Source organism: Trachurus japonicus, chromosome 24, assembly GCF_045865225.1.
Source record: "Trachurus japonicus isolate A0001 chromosome 24, Traja_1.0".
NCBI lineage: Eukaryota > Metazoa > Chordata > Actinopteri > Carangiformes > Carangidae > Trachurus > Trachurus japonicus.
In genome coordinates, this window is record NC_140930.1 from 23,276,495 (window position 1) to 23,291,552 (window position 15,058).

At 42.0% G+C, this 15,058-nt stretch overlaps 1 protein-coding gene across 1 annotated transcript; it reads right to left on the reverse strand.

The window, feature by feature from the left end:
- Positions 1–549: 549 nt before the first annotated feature.
- On the reverse strand, positions 550–11,838 carry hsf2 (heat shock transcription factor 2). Its single transcript, XM_085771339.1, has 12 exons — positions 11,643–11,838; positions 10,724–10,832; positions 9,406–9,533; positions 8,516–8,640; positions 8,218–8,293; positions 7,885–7,946; positions 7,608–7,686; positions 7,358–7,491; positions 5,052–5,327; positions 3,184–3,286; positions 2,750–2,810; positions 550–1,249 (listed from the first exon to the last, which is right to left on the reverse strand). The coding sequence occupies exons 1-12, from the start codon at positions 11,733–11,735 to the stop codon at positions 918–920; spliced, it is 1,578 nt and encodes a 525-aa protein (XP_085627465.1). The 5' UTR covers positions 11,736–11,838; the 3' UTR covers positions 550–917.
- Between the last annotated feature and the right edge of the window lie 3,220 nt (positions 11,839–15,058).

Consider the following 15,058-nt stretch of genomic DNA (forward strand, 5'->3'; position numbering starts at 1 on the left):
GAGTTGGTTTGAAGATGCCTCTTGACTGATGCTGAAGGGGCATTAGTGATGCACTGTTCCACTGATGAAGAATGAAGATAGTCTGGAGACAGGACAGAGCTGAAGCTGTGTGCTGACCTCATGTCTTAACTTACACCTGCCACAGTTTGTGTCATTTATGTGAGACCTGAGGTCTGTGTCATGAAGGTGAAGCCAGGTTCACTATGACAGTGGTTCACTAGCTTGTTCCTGGGACAAATCACCATGGTAACTGATGCTTAACTGCTCAGAATCAAACTACCCACCTATCAGATCACAAAGCTGTCATTCCTACAGGATCCTGACAGGAACAACAATAAAATGGCCAATAATAAGGATCAGTGGATGATGTTGCTGTTTGTCTTTCAGAGTTTAATCACACTACATGACTAAAACAGGTTCCTGACAGTGATGAAACCTTTACTCTTCATCACTGCAGCTGCAGTAACACGGAGGCACTCTGTGACCACCACGGAAAAAAACCTTTAACTTTACTTGACATTTCAAAATAGTTTACCATCAAACAAAACATGAAGTTTCTACATTTAATCTTCAGTCTGACTTCAATCTATTTCCACTGTTTCTATATACTTGTCTCAACCTGTTGAACTTGACTTTGTTGCCGGTTACCCTAGGTACATTAAACTTGCTTCATTGTCCAGACCTCAGGCCTTTATTATTAATGCTGTGGGTTATGACGGGTAGGTTATTCCACTATCATTCTTTTTGATGACAGTGTTTCTCCAATCAATGTAACGTCTGATATGTCACATCATGATACAAACTGCAGCGGCCTGGTGCTTTCTTCAGTTCTCTTAACATCTCAACATGCACGCACACATAGTCAGTGTTGTATGGAGGATGGAGGGATGCAGTCTGTGGTGAAGTTCCCTTGTTGCTCACACTCTGTCCAGCTGGGTGGAGTCAGCCTCCAGTCCAGCAGGGCTGAGTTCACACAGGTAGAAGAGCGTCTCCTGGCTGGCCTCCGCCTCCGTCAGAGGCTCCAGACGGATCAGGGAGCTGCGGGCCGGCTGCTTCGACCTCAGGCCGCTGTCCAGCAGCTCTGACGGCGGCTCGGCCTCCACGGCGCCACCGGAGCTTGAAGACGGCTGGAGGTGGAGATTGGAGCAGCCGGTGTCGCTGCTGGTGCCCAGATCCAGCTCTGCAGGCGCTGTACAGCCGTCGAGGAATGCCAGCAGGGGGCAGCTGGTGTACTGGATCAACTGCTTATCTGAACACAGACGAAAACAGGACCAGTCTAAAACAAATCCAGAAAAACCACAACACTCGGCACATCCATGTCTTTCCATTGTCCCGACCTGCAGGTGAACGGTGGAGCCTGATATACAGCAGCTGTGTCTCAGCTCTAGGGCTGCCACAAACGATTATTTTGATAGTCAACTAGTCACCGACTATTTTTTTCGATTAGTCGACTAATCGGATCGTACGTAAATTGAATGTAAAACATACAGTTTATCACACCAGCATGCAGCTGCTCTCATATAATCATAGCTTTCAGCTTGAAGTGTTTAAGGTATATGCTAACTAAAAATAAAGACAATTAAGATGATAGTTCATTAAACTTTTAATGAAATATGCAGCTTTAACTGTAGCATAAAGTGCAAACAGCTGAGTAAAATAAGGATAAGGCACTGGCCTAAACAACACCAAAATAAATACTTAAAGGTTTTTTAGGTTTTTCTTTCCTTCATTTGTCTCTGGCATTAAACATAGCTACATTTAAATAAAATGAGGTAGACACCTGAAACTAAGGAATTATTCACAATAATAAAGTTTTGGTAGGCCTATCATTCAAATATAACTTGTGCTCGGTGTAAATAATAGTCGTTCTGTTAAAAAAAAAATCGAATAGTTTATAAGACAATCGTCTTGTCTGAAGAAATGTAAATGTCCCTTTTTACTGTCACAAAAGGAGAAACATGGAAAGACTCCACCAGAAAGTTCTGTGTGAAACTCTGTCAAATGAAAACAAATGAAACTGAGGTGCAGCTCAAACTCTGCAAGGTGTGGACTGTGATGAGAAGCTACCGGAAAATATTGACGTAGATTTACGCCGGGAGAGAAGACTTCCTCGTTCAGATGAGCGCTCATTACGTGACGAGGACCGCTGTGACCGGACGCAGTAACGTTCCAATAAGTCCGCGGTTTTATTTTTAAATGAGGAACGGCTGTTTTTCAGTCCGTGATTTAAAACGGTGGAGCGACGGTACCGCTCCTAGTATCACTTCTCATTTAAAATGACAGAGAGAGAGAGAGAGAGAGAGAGAGAGGGGAGCGGTGGCGGCGGGGGGGAGGGACGGTGGGGGGCTACACCGGTGCCGCTTGATGACGGACAAGACAGGTAGAGAGAGAAAAGAGAGAACACCTGTACTAACTCACCTTGAGTGAGTGAGTGCACGTGTGTGTGTGTGGTAGGCGGCTGCAGCGGCGAGTGCATGTGTGGAAGGTGCTGCAGCAGTTTTGAGAGAAAAACAAAGTAGTCGTGACTAGTCGACTAATCGTGGCAGCCCTACTCAGCTCAGTTCACTACTTTAATGGATGAAAAATTAAAAAACAAACAAAGATTTCTCCCTCATTCTGGCAGCAAACAATACAAGAAGCTGGTCCAAAGATTTTACAGGGACAAGATTATGAGGGTCACATGCTCAGGAAATGTAATATCATAACAAAAAATTGGCTGATGATGAATGTGTGAGAGTCCTTCACTCACCTGTGTTTTCTTCTGACCTGCCTCTGTTCAACAGTGTGCTGTTCTCTCTGGACACACTCTCCTTAAACACATGAAAGAAGAAATGATAAAATAAAAGCAACATACAACAGCCTGGATTGTTTGTTAAACGTTGTTGAATTAATTCAGTCCTGGATGCGTATATGAGCACTGCACTAATCTTGGTATTAATATGCGGCAGCAGTCTAAACTGTGTTCACTCTACACTGTGATGTTGTTGCCTGTTGTTTCATCCTGTTTCTATTCTTATCCATGACTCTTCTGTCCCTGTGGTCTCCTCAACCAGCTGTCTGTGCTCCACGCTCCCACAGTTCCACTCACCAGGACTGAAAAACTTACACATAATGATATGAACTTTGAAAAGAAACATGTTTAGCTGTGTTGTTATGTCAGTGCAGGTACTCGAGTCCTTTTACCTCCATAGCGTCCAAGTCACCACCAAATTGTTTCCCATGGAGCATTGCCTGGAAGTCCTCCAGACTGCAGTCAATGCTGTCCAGATAGTCCATCAGCTCCACCCTAACACACACACACACACACACACACACACAGACCATGTTCCATCAGAGATCTCTTCTTGACACTATCCACCTTATTGATATTGATCCACCTTATTCCGAACGTCATCTATGGTCAAAATCGGAAGCTGGTTTTGCTCTTCCGGTGGAATTGTACGTTTATGTTTCCATGGTTTCGATTCGGTCGTTTTCTTAGTTGGTAAATGCATGGATCTATTAAAACGCTGGCTTTTAACACGGATGTCAATCTGTGTGATATCCATTGTTAAAAGCTGGTGTGATGATCCATGCGTTTTACAGATTTTCATTGAAAAAAAATCCATGCATTTACCGCGACTACCGAAACCATGGAAACATAAACGTACAATTCCACCGGAAGAGCAAAACCGGATTACGTTTTTGACGTTCGGAAAAAGGTGGATAAACACTACAGTATTCTGGCATGGACACCTGACTGGCCAATCAGAGAACCTTCTTCATCATTCTGGTGAAACACACTTGGACTTGATGTGGAGTAGATGAAACCACCAGCCAACCAGTATCTCTGTCCCGTCTGTTCTCGATGCACATTTCATTCAACTTTGTCAACCAACACAAAGATTATGTTTGTGAACATTCTCAGCATATTTTAAAACACTGTGTTCAAACTGATAACAATGATCATTTTGGTAATACAAGTTTTTATATTCTTCATCTTTATCTCTATCAGTGTTGTTTTTGGCAGGCATTTTAGATTTAGTCTTAGTCTTAGTCTTTTTGACGAAAATACTTATTAGTTTTAGTCAATTTTAGTCATTTCTATATGTGATAGTTTTAGTCTAGTTTTAGTCGACGAAAACTCAACAAGGTTTTCGTCTCGTTTTAGTCAGTTTTAGTAAAAAAAATAAAAAGTAACAAATTAATTCAATAAAGGAATGGTTTTACACATAATGTTTCCACCCAAAGGCAAATACTTTATGGTCTAAGGATTATGCATTAGCCTACACACAGATAAAGTGGTAACAGTATTGCATTCAGTTTTTTTTCTGCTGGATTATATTTAAAATACGTCCATGTATCTTCTGGTCGAGTGACGGCAGGTGTGTTGAGCAGAATGCGCTGCATGTCAGGTGGTGGTGTGACCACACAAGGATGGGATGCAGCAGCGTTGCAGATACTTGTTGATTTTTAATTGACAGGTTATACGCACAATAAGCAGAAATGTCATGCATTTTGAACGTCTGATAACCCGTCAGCGCCGCAGAGCGGCTGCACCGCGGTCACCGGAGCAGCTGATCACTGCCTGCACCTGCACTCTGCCGCTCTGATCACAAGCACCGGGCGGCGGCGCACCGCGGCTCGTCTCAGCAGTGTTGTTCTACTTTTGACGGAGCCGTTGCTAAATCGTGTGAAGCTTAGAGTAATGACAATCCATAGTATGGAATTTAGAGGCGATCACAGCCCTGCTGCCACTAACATTTACGTCCGTTCTCGTCTCGTCAACGAAAACTCACACACGTCTCGTCATGTTTTCGTCATCAGAGAGCCATGTTTATTTCGTTAACGAAAACAACACTGATCTCTATTCATTATTTTAAGATCATAATCTGTGAACATCTTCATCTTATTTAAGAAGAATGACACAGCTAGAACCAAGGATAAGCAGCATGTTGACAGTGACAGTGAGCAGCAGTCTTTAAAGGATGGTCCTAGTCAGAAAGACATTAGAGAGTGAGAAGCAGCTGCTGCTTTTAAATATCGTGGATGGATTTGAAGTTGGCACTCACTTGCCCAGTAGGTTGATGTTCTGTGATATTGCTCCACTCTCGTTCAGTATGGAGTCCATCATCTTGACGGGATCTTCCAGACTCAGGACTGAGGGTTTATTGAGCCGCAGGGCGCTGCTGGTGGAGCCGCTGCCGTCTCCACAGCTGCTCCTCAGGCCGTCGTCTGCGGCTGCAGCCTCCACCTGTCTGCTGTCATCTGCGCAGGTGGTGCTCACCTCCGTCTCAGTCGGCAGCACTGCACAGCCGTCCAGCTCCACCTCCACAATTTCCACATCACTGAGGAAGGACATACATTCAAACAACATAACATCAGATACTACTGACAACCTTCATGCTGCTTTAAAGGGATAGTAGCATTTTTTTTTTAAGTGGGGTTGTATGATCTACAAATAGCCCCTAAGTACTTTAATTGCAGTAGAAGACTCTCTGCACTCCTCCCGTTAGCAACGCCAGCCCATAGCCCTGCCCAGAGATTTACAACATACAGTGTTGTGAACAGACCCAAAGAAACGGCCTATTTTCACGGCCTAAAAGAGGTTTTACCTGAAAAAAAATACACAGTTCCATTGTTCGCTATAATATAATTTTTTCCAGCCCTTCAAAGTGCAGGAAAAACACAGTTTTTATTTGGAGCTAACCAACTGCTGATCGGCGGGCGCTAACCCTGGGCGGAGGGATATGTGAGTTGGTTAGGTCCAAATAAAAACTGCATTTTTCCTGCACTTTGAAGGGCTGGAAAAAATTATATTATAGCGAACAATGGAACTGTGTATTTTTTTTTTCAGGTGAAACCTCTTTTAGGCCGCGAAAATAGGCAGTTTCCTTGGGTCTGTTCACAACACTGTATGTTGCTGGCCTTTTCTAACAGGAGGAGTGCAGAGAGTCTTCTACTGCAATTAAAGTACTTAGGGGCTATTTGTAGATCATACAACCCCACTTTAAAAAAAATGCTACTATCCCTTTAATGCAGAGAACACATGTTACCAACATTCAGGCATAGGTGACTGAAATTTTGGATTTTCCCTTCATTCAGTATTTTCTGATTTATTTTGACTGAAAATGTTAACTTCAACTGACTTAACTGCTACTGTCTCCATGCAGCTGCTAAAAAAAGAAGAAATATCTTTTTCATGTGTGTATCAGCGTAGACATATAAACCTTAGTGGAAGGAGTCAGTTTTATGTAAGGTTGCTGTAATGTCATTATGTCGCTGCATGCTCATGTGAAGGAGGGAGATCCTTAAATCATTGAGTGCTGCGCTCCTTTCCAAAGTTTTAGTCAAGTGTACTGGCAATTTGGACGATTTTTGTAGAGCCACAGTGTATTCTATATTATTGCCAACAACGCATACTGTGGCTCATTTGAAAGGTGAAACTTTCTGCTTCAAATGGCCACAAACCGTTTGTTTCTACGTGCCTCCGTTCCTGAGAAAACTCAAGCTAAACATGGCTGGGTTTCATCAAAAAATTAAATTAAAATTAAATAAGTCTATATTTCAAGCTTGTTTGTAGTGGAAGCTCCTCTTCCCAGTTCGTCAAATTTGGACGAGCCAGGGCCCGTCCTCTTCCCAGTTCGTCCAAATTGGACGAACTGGGAAGAGGAGCTTCCGCTACAAACAAGCTTGAAATATAGACTTATTTAATTTTTTTCGGGACAATTTCGCATTTCGGGGCTTCAATACAAAACGGACATAACAAGCAGCATGGATTTTGGATTTGGATGTTTTTTGGTGTGTCTTTTTGTTAAGAAGACAGTTAGTATCCATTTGCAACCGTTATATGGACATCCACTGCTATGCCGAGACCCCCTGTAACTCAGAGAAGCCACGGAGGACTCTGAAACTTCTCCCAGCCCTAAGTCGACATGCGGTTGAGTAGATAATGAGTGAAATTTCAATTTTGGGTGAACTATCCCTTTAAATGTTATTTATGCATTTCATATGATCAGTATTCTGATCAGTCAGCCTGCCTGCCTGCCTGCCTGTCTGTCTGTCTGTCTCCATGTAGGAGATAAAGCATCTATATCATATCTAGTCTATCTTGTATATCTATATTTATCTATCTATGAGTAATATAGGTCTACATCAAACTACTGTTGTTCATACTAAACCACTTAACTGTTACCTGACAATTAGAATTCTTGATTAGTAATATCAGGTTAATAGCTAAATAATCCAGGACATCAGCACCAGCTGAACAGTTCTTCTCTGCCGGAGGTCTTCTTTTTTTCAGTAGGTTGGGGTTGTTATTAGTGTGTTAACATGCATATGGTGGCAGTGTGACAGAAGAATAGCAGACAGGTCTTACCCCTGCTCATAGGACCTGGGTAACCCCTCTGTGATCTCAGACGTCACCTCACCATCATTCTCGGTCAGGTCACAGATGATGACGTCATCTGAGATCTCAGGGCCCTTCACACCATTCAGATTGTTGACGGATGACTAAAGAAGAAACACAGTCACCACCAGGGATTCATATATTCAACCTCATCGATTTAAGAAGAAAACAGAAAAAGCCCAGGTTTGCTGTGGGTCACTGGGTGCTGATGCTAACTGACCTGCTCCACACACACTTTGTCATCATAGATCTGGTGAATGTACTTGGGCTTCTTTCCATTGCTGTTCATAAGAATGGGCCTGTCACAAAACAGACAGATAACAATGACAATGTAAACCGCACAAGCCATTCTTATTATTCCGTTTTTTTTCATTTCATCATTGTAAATTACATTAATTATTAATAACAAAACTTTCATGATCACACATTATCATACACACAATTATACACAAATATGTGAACTCATTAAAAGAAGTTACACTTACAGCAGCACTCACCGTTTGCGTTTTAAATTCAGGATGCGGTTGTTCTGTACCAGTGTGACAATGAACTGTATCAGCTGGAAAAACAAGAACCGCTAAGGGTTAATAAAAAAATATGAGTGGATCTGCACCTCAGACTGCAGGGATCACCATGGCACCTGCTGGCTGTCACTCTTCTCTCCCAATCCTCATCAATCCAAAGCCACAAAAATGTTTAAATGAACATTTGTAATCCTGCTGAGACTGAAGCCGGTGGTGGAGATACTAAGCAGGAAGCTGTCATTCAGTTAATCATCACACACTCAAAGACATTTCTCCTAGGAAGCAGTGGCGTGTTGGAAAACTCACCTTTTTGATGAGCTGCTGTTGATGGGAATGTTTCTGCCTCAGGTCTGAGATCTCCCTCCACAGAGCTTCGTTCTCCCTAAAAAAAGACTTGCTGTTGTAGTAGACGGTCTGTAGGCATCATTTTCTACATGTTTTTCCTTCTATAGGTTCCGCTGCTATGTTCCACTATTAATACTGGAATTTTGAATATTTGTACTTTAAAATAAAGTACTCCAGTGCTCTAAGTCAAGTAAAATTTGACAGAACTGAACTACTTCCACTGGAGAATTCCAGTAATGGAGCTGTGGACCGCTCTTACCTCTTGAGTGTTGCCAGCCTGGCATCGATGCTCTCCTGTTTGCTGTGAACGTTGTGAACACTTGCCAAGATCTTAGACAGGTCTTCCTGTCTGATCTTACTGTCCTCTGGCCGAGCGTTGGAGACCTGAAATTACAGTCAAATCTTGGATTACAGTATCCTAAACATTGGAAGCATAAAAGGATGTAAAACTGTCATATTCCGAATATTTCTAGTTTAGTTTAAGGGATGACATTAGCTGATAAATAAGATACAGAACCAGAAGCATCAAAGGGCTTTATCTTGACCAACACTTCTCCCCGACTCAGCCATTTTCTCTGTCTTGACTCTGTAAACGCTAATTCTCATGTCCATGACCACACACAGTATGTGTCTGTACAGCTCTGATGAAGATGCCCTTCATCTAGTCTTTGTTTTAAATCCACCTTTATTGTTTACTTGGCTTTAACTTGAAGGTTAAGAGGTTAACTTGGCATGATCGGTCAGTGTTAAAACTAACATTTCCTCAACAGGTGTCATTCCACTGTTTTTTTGACATAATTGCTTGGAAAATGTGATCTGATCATCAATAAATCTTTGTTGAAGCCATTAAACATTGCAGCAGCTCTACAGCAGCTGCTGTTTGGACCATTCTTCCTCATGGAGCTGCTTCAGTTTGGAATCTCAGGATGTCTGGTGTGAGAGGCTATCTGATCTGAGCTCAGTCCACAGTTTCTTTACCCGATTCAGGTCTGGATTCTTACTGGAGCGCTCCAGAAGGTGGCTTTTCTTTTATAGTGTCATTATAGCAAAATATGCACCTCAAATACTACTGGAAATCCTTCTTACATTTTACATTGAGAAAACATTGATACTGTTTATGGGGTGAAAAGATAAAAGAGATGACTCCACCTTCCTCTTGATGTTCTCCAACAGGTCGTCCTGTCCATGTTTGAAGTAAGGGTGCTGAAACTCCACTGGACCGTCTCTCTCCTGTTTCACGATGCCTGTATCGATGTGCATCACCTTACGGAATCCATCTGAGTGCGCACACAGAGGAGTAAACAACTTAGAAACCCACACCATAGAAATAGAAGAAAATTATTATAATGTACTACTGTGTATTTAAGAACTGGAATGTGTTACACCCTGAATGAAACTAATCTATTCTTTTTTGCTCAAGTACACATACCTGTGTACTACCACTACTACTAAGGCGTGGGCTATAATTCAACACAGCTGCACATCCACTCTACAAGGAATTAGTGTAGTGTAATAATATGTTCCATAAAACCTGACTCCTGTTGGGATCAGCACAGCATCAACCAGCCACAGACTCATAGATGCATGCAAGCCAAGCACTCTGGGTTTGTTATGTGTCAATCAAGATGAGGTGGAAGCAGTTGCAGTGGTGCTCCATAGATTTTGCAGCCTTTTAAAACTTTTTTACACTTTAGTTAGTGGGGACAAGCAGTTTTTGAGCGAGGAAGCCCACTGTAAAGGTGACTGACTCCTTTTACACTGTTGCCTTCCTGTTCAAAGCAACGTCACACAACCTATTTCCTGGACTGCTATTGGTTTCTTGTGATACAGATGCATTGGACAAGTTATCATTTTAATCTTTGACTGCAAACATTTACTTGGTGAAATGTGTTTGTGATAATACTGATAGCTGCAGTCATTTTGGTCACAGGTTGTGATTTAAAATGTCAAGACCAGTAATAACCAGCCTGAGGAAAAAGAAAACTGAGTCAGTGTCCAATTTTCATGTCTTTCTCTAAAACCTATTAGCCTATGTTTATTTTTATTTTATTGAATTTTTATTATATTGTTTTTTTTGTGTGTGTTTTATTCATTTTACATTTTATTTTTTACCATGATTGTGACATTCTGCCCCTGTTTTACCTCTTTGCTGTATCAGATTCCAAACAGTAAATTAAACAGGAGATTAAAGTAAATTTCATATGCTGGATTTGGACTGCTGGCTAAAATAACAAGGTCATCTTGGACAGTGGGAAAGTATATTGCCTCTGTTTCAAGTGGGCTAGCCTATGTGCTACTACTTACCAGCCACCTAGGTTAGTGCGGCCCCAGCTGTACAGTGTACCGACCCAACAACCAGTCTAGGGCCAATCTAAAACCACTGCACAACTCTGTGGCAGGGCAGTTTGTGTGCATCTTGCACTATACACTGCACTGGCCTGAGACAGGGTGATTAATGAAGCCTTACACATGTTTAGCTGCCTGATGAAACTGGCCATGTTGTTATGCTTGAAGTACTTGGGGAGGATCTCCTTGGCAAAACGCTGCTCGTCCAGCACCAGGAAGCTGTTGCCCTCCTGGAAACAGTCACAACAGCATACACGTTCATGTGTCATTTTAGCCTAGAAATAGACGAACCCTAGCGGCAGCAAAAATATTTGCTCCGTAGATGATTTAGTCTGGCTTGTCAGGCTAGTGTCATTTAACTGTGCGCCCCGCACACACATACACACCCGTGAGCGTCTTCACAGCAGTGTTGGGCACATTACTTTTTTTTTTTAAAGTAATTAGTAATAGTTATTAGTTACTAGTTACTTTCCCCAAAAAGTAACTAAGTTAGTAATAGAAGCATAAAATGCTCAAATATGTCAAATTACTTGGACTCGCCCCTTAGCCCCCCTAACCATAACTCTAACCCCCCGTTTATCTGGAACTAACCAACTCACTCAGTGGTTAGTTCCAGATAAACAGCTTTTTGTGTAGCTATACACTCTAACGGGTGTTATAACGGGGAAACAGTAATGCGAAAAAAGTAACGCCGTTATTCCCATCACTACTTTACAGTGACCAAACCTCAAAGATGAAGAGATGCTGCGTGACGCAGGCTGACTCTCGTTTAGTATGCTAGCTAACCAGCAGCTACACAATGAAGGAAGCTGACTGGCTAACTGAGCTAACAGCTGGTGTTTGGCCTTAGCATAATACTCGCTAAGCGTTTCATGTCGAAACAAGTAGTTGGGTGCTGTGTGTGTGCGTGGCCGACGAACTCCTATCTGTTCATAGTTATGTGTTAAATTACGGCTTGTGTGACTTAGCTGGCTAGTTGTCTGCTTGGCATTAGCTTCCAGCCCTGACGAGCTAACGGTACAGTTTACCGTTAACGTTACCTGACTCCAGCAAATGAATTCATTGGTGTCCGCATCCTCCACCAGCGTCCACAGCTTGGTGAGGAATGCTGGCACGTTCGAGTTGTGCTTCATCTCTCCAGTGTTTTACAGCTGGACTCAAACTGCGCTGAGACGGTTCTGCTCCGCAACCTGTGTGAAACCCTGGTGAAAATGCTCCACGGTGTCGCCTTCAGGGAAAAAACAAAGCTTGCAACTTCCGGTTCCAGTCAGCGGGAGCAGATTGGCTGAGGATTGTTTTACGTAAGACTCCTCACGTGGAGTTCCATGCAAACAAAACCAAATTTGGCACGTTTTCCTCCCGAACCTGAGCTGATCAGATGTTTGAGATGAAACCTGAGGCATCCAATAAGGAATGTGCCAAATATCCAATGTTTGGTGAACAAAAGGCAAAAAACAGTTATTAACAAACAGTAACAACTAGATGGAGACAGAGGTTAAACAGGGATTTCTGAGGAGGGTGAGAGTTGGTGGGGGTCGAGTGTCGTTTTGAGTTTGTTTTTAGGTTTCGATCGATTTTGCCTTAGCCTTGTTTGTTTGTTTTTACTTCTGTACAAAACGGCCTACATTGCCTATCCCTCAGGACATTTTTAAAAAAAATGTATTTTAGAGTTGTGTAGCCTACAGAAAAACTCTAAAATAAAATTGTCCAGACTGTGCAGTTGCAATTTTACAGTCAACCACTAGGTGGCATAAGGGGTCTGACTGTGCAGGTCTCTGGGTCTGCAGCATGGTCTGCAGAGTGCAGCCATATACTATTGGTGTATTGAGGCAAAAGATCTCCATGGCGCCCCCCAGTAAATTTAAACTCCAACCGGTAATCCTGTTTAGAAGCACGTTTTGTTACTGGGTAAAATGGTCCTTCCAGTCGTTCTAGTAGTCAATATTATGTATTCAGAAAAAGGATAAAAAATAATCAGACCTCTGTGGCAGATGCAGGACTGACAAAATTCTGACCAATCCATGCAATGATCCAATCAAACCCAACTTGAGGCCAACATGAGTGTATGACCTTTAACACAACTGATTGTACAGATGAATATATTTGTGAGATGTGCTGTATTTTTAAAACATAGTGCTTTCTTAAAACCAAGGAGCCTACAACAGTCACTGTTGTGTAAAGGTTCAAAGGATGATCACAGTTGACAATGCATATAAAAATGCAGGACATTTTGTTGCTTCCAATCCACATGGTTCCTGCGGGCCATGGAGTCAGGAGGTTGCTACAAACAGCTCTTTTGAGTGGTGTGCTGCGACTGCGAGGGTTGGTTCATCGGTGCCTGCAGCTTCAATTAACTATAGTGGGCCTATTCTCTCTCCTCCTGCAGACATCTCTGACTATGGAGCCAGATCCATATAAACTAAATTCATTGAGTAATTAGTGATGGTTGTACATGATTATATAAAGCCTTTTGAGACAAACTGTTTGTAAAAAAACAAACAGAAAAAATGGACTATACAAATAAATCAATTCATAAATCAGCCCCTGAGATTTTTGATGGTTTTCAATTAACGTTTCCGAAAGTGTATGACATCACTTGGCCACTAAATGGAAACATTAATTCGCTGCAAATCATGACTGCCATCAGCTAAACCAGTCAGCTGCTGTCTTTTTGCTGCTAAACTACTAAACATGTCGGCCTGTGCCTCATCATGATCACTAATGTTAGTATGAAACATTCCTCAGCCTTTGAAATGTGGAATCACTAGAGTTTTTACGTCATGATTTCACTTTTTTAGTGGTGACCCTCTGGAGATTTTGGGAGTTCCTTTTCACATACGTATAAGATGCGTCTGATAGTAACATAAACAGAACAACGAGCTTACAGTAGGTTAATGCAGTAGTGACATCCTGCTAGGCTTTCCTTAGAATTAGTCTATGAATTGTGACAGGGTAAGAGATTCATAATTCATATAGGCATATTTGGTCATCCTATAGTAAGGTATTGCACAGACAGCTCTGGCTCTGGAACTGCAGAGTAATCTGCTGCTTTGATTGACATTGTTCTTGGTGGACGCTCAACCTTTCCTGTCAGTTTTAAGATTCCCAGCTGTTCATTACAATTCATTTTAATATTCCATTTCCAGAAAAATATGTATTAGAGAGCGATCAGTGACCTATAAATGAGACAAGAACTTTTGAATAACTTGAGATTCTCAAAGGTCAGATCTGGTGCTTTTTTTTTATTTTTTAGAATTGAGCAGAGATAAGACTGGGGTTTTTGATCATAGACCACCTGAATGGCTTTTTTGTATATCTGTTTAATGGTTTAAGGGTGACACCAGCAAACAGCCAGGTTGTGAAGTGAACCAGTATTCAATATGGGAAAGAACCATACAGTGCAGGTTTTGCAGCCACAGTTGTAATAAAAGGTCTGATTTGTTTAAAATTTTGTATATTGAATTTTATGGTGCTGGTAATTTTCTTGGTGTGCTTCTTGAAAGTGAGGTTGGAGTCCAATATCACCCCAAGATACTTGAATTGGGTTTGTCTCCAATTCCACTTCGTTCAAGAGAACAACATATTCAATGTAATTACACAGAAACCACATGGTAGGAGATATTCTCCCACTAGTACTGTTGTACCCGGTAGAGAGTTGGGTTCATAAATATTCATTTATTTATATTCTCTCATCACACCATCCTCAAGTGGTTTGAAGTTTGTGATGGTTGTTTTAACCTGTCAATCTAACTACACTGCTCTGACATGGTCTTATTGATCACATAAGGCATCAATCACACTTAGACCGGCTCTGTCATTGGTCAGACTGGGAGGTGCACACCTCCCATTGGTTAGAAGTAGAAAGTCCCACCTCTCCAACGAGGAGCTTGTAGAGACAGCAGAGCACTGGAACGACAGTGGGTCATGGATCTATTATGAGACATCCATGATGCCGTGGGTCTATTAGGAGAACGGTTTGAATGCATTTTAAATATCCAGTCAGAACAAAGACAGAGCAAATACTGACACCATTCACATCCAGAGACTTCTGACCACCAGGAGGAGGTGTTGGACATGATAGTGGGGCCTCCAGGATCAGTCATGTTCAGACCTTTTACAGTCTATGGTTCAGACATCAAACATGAACACTATGACATCACTTATTTTCAAGTGGAGGGTCATGTGCCGGTGTGCAGACAGGAGGTGGCATGAGAGTCAACCAGTAGCCTGGTTCAATTCCAAATGACCAAAGGAACAACACAGACAGAGTGGGTCCTTCCAGTCTGGGGAAACTTTCATTGTTTCACAGATAAGAGTTCAGGGTGGGGGTTGAATTATCTTACACCTTGTTCACCTACTTCCTGAAGTAAACATCTATAGAAAGGTGTGTCCAACAACAAGGCTTACTCAGAAAATGTCACTTTATTGGCAGTTGTTCTTATTATTCCTAATTTTG

Bases quoted from the DNA above. Each gene is read 5' to 3' on its own strand.
- hsf2 (XM_085771339.1), bottom strand. From the start codon at position 11,735: ATGAAGCACAACTCGAACGTGCCAGCATTCCTCACCAAGCTGTGGACG. The intron at 8,294-8,515 runs GTAAGAGCGGTC...GTCTTTTTTTAG, and splicing joins AGGCTGGCAACACTCAAGAG to GGAGAACGAAGCTCTGTGGA. The intron at 7,687-7,884 runs GTGAGTGCTGCT...GTTTTGTGACAG, and splicing joins CTGAATTTAAAACGCAAACG to GCCCATTCTTATGAACAGCA.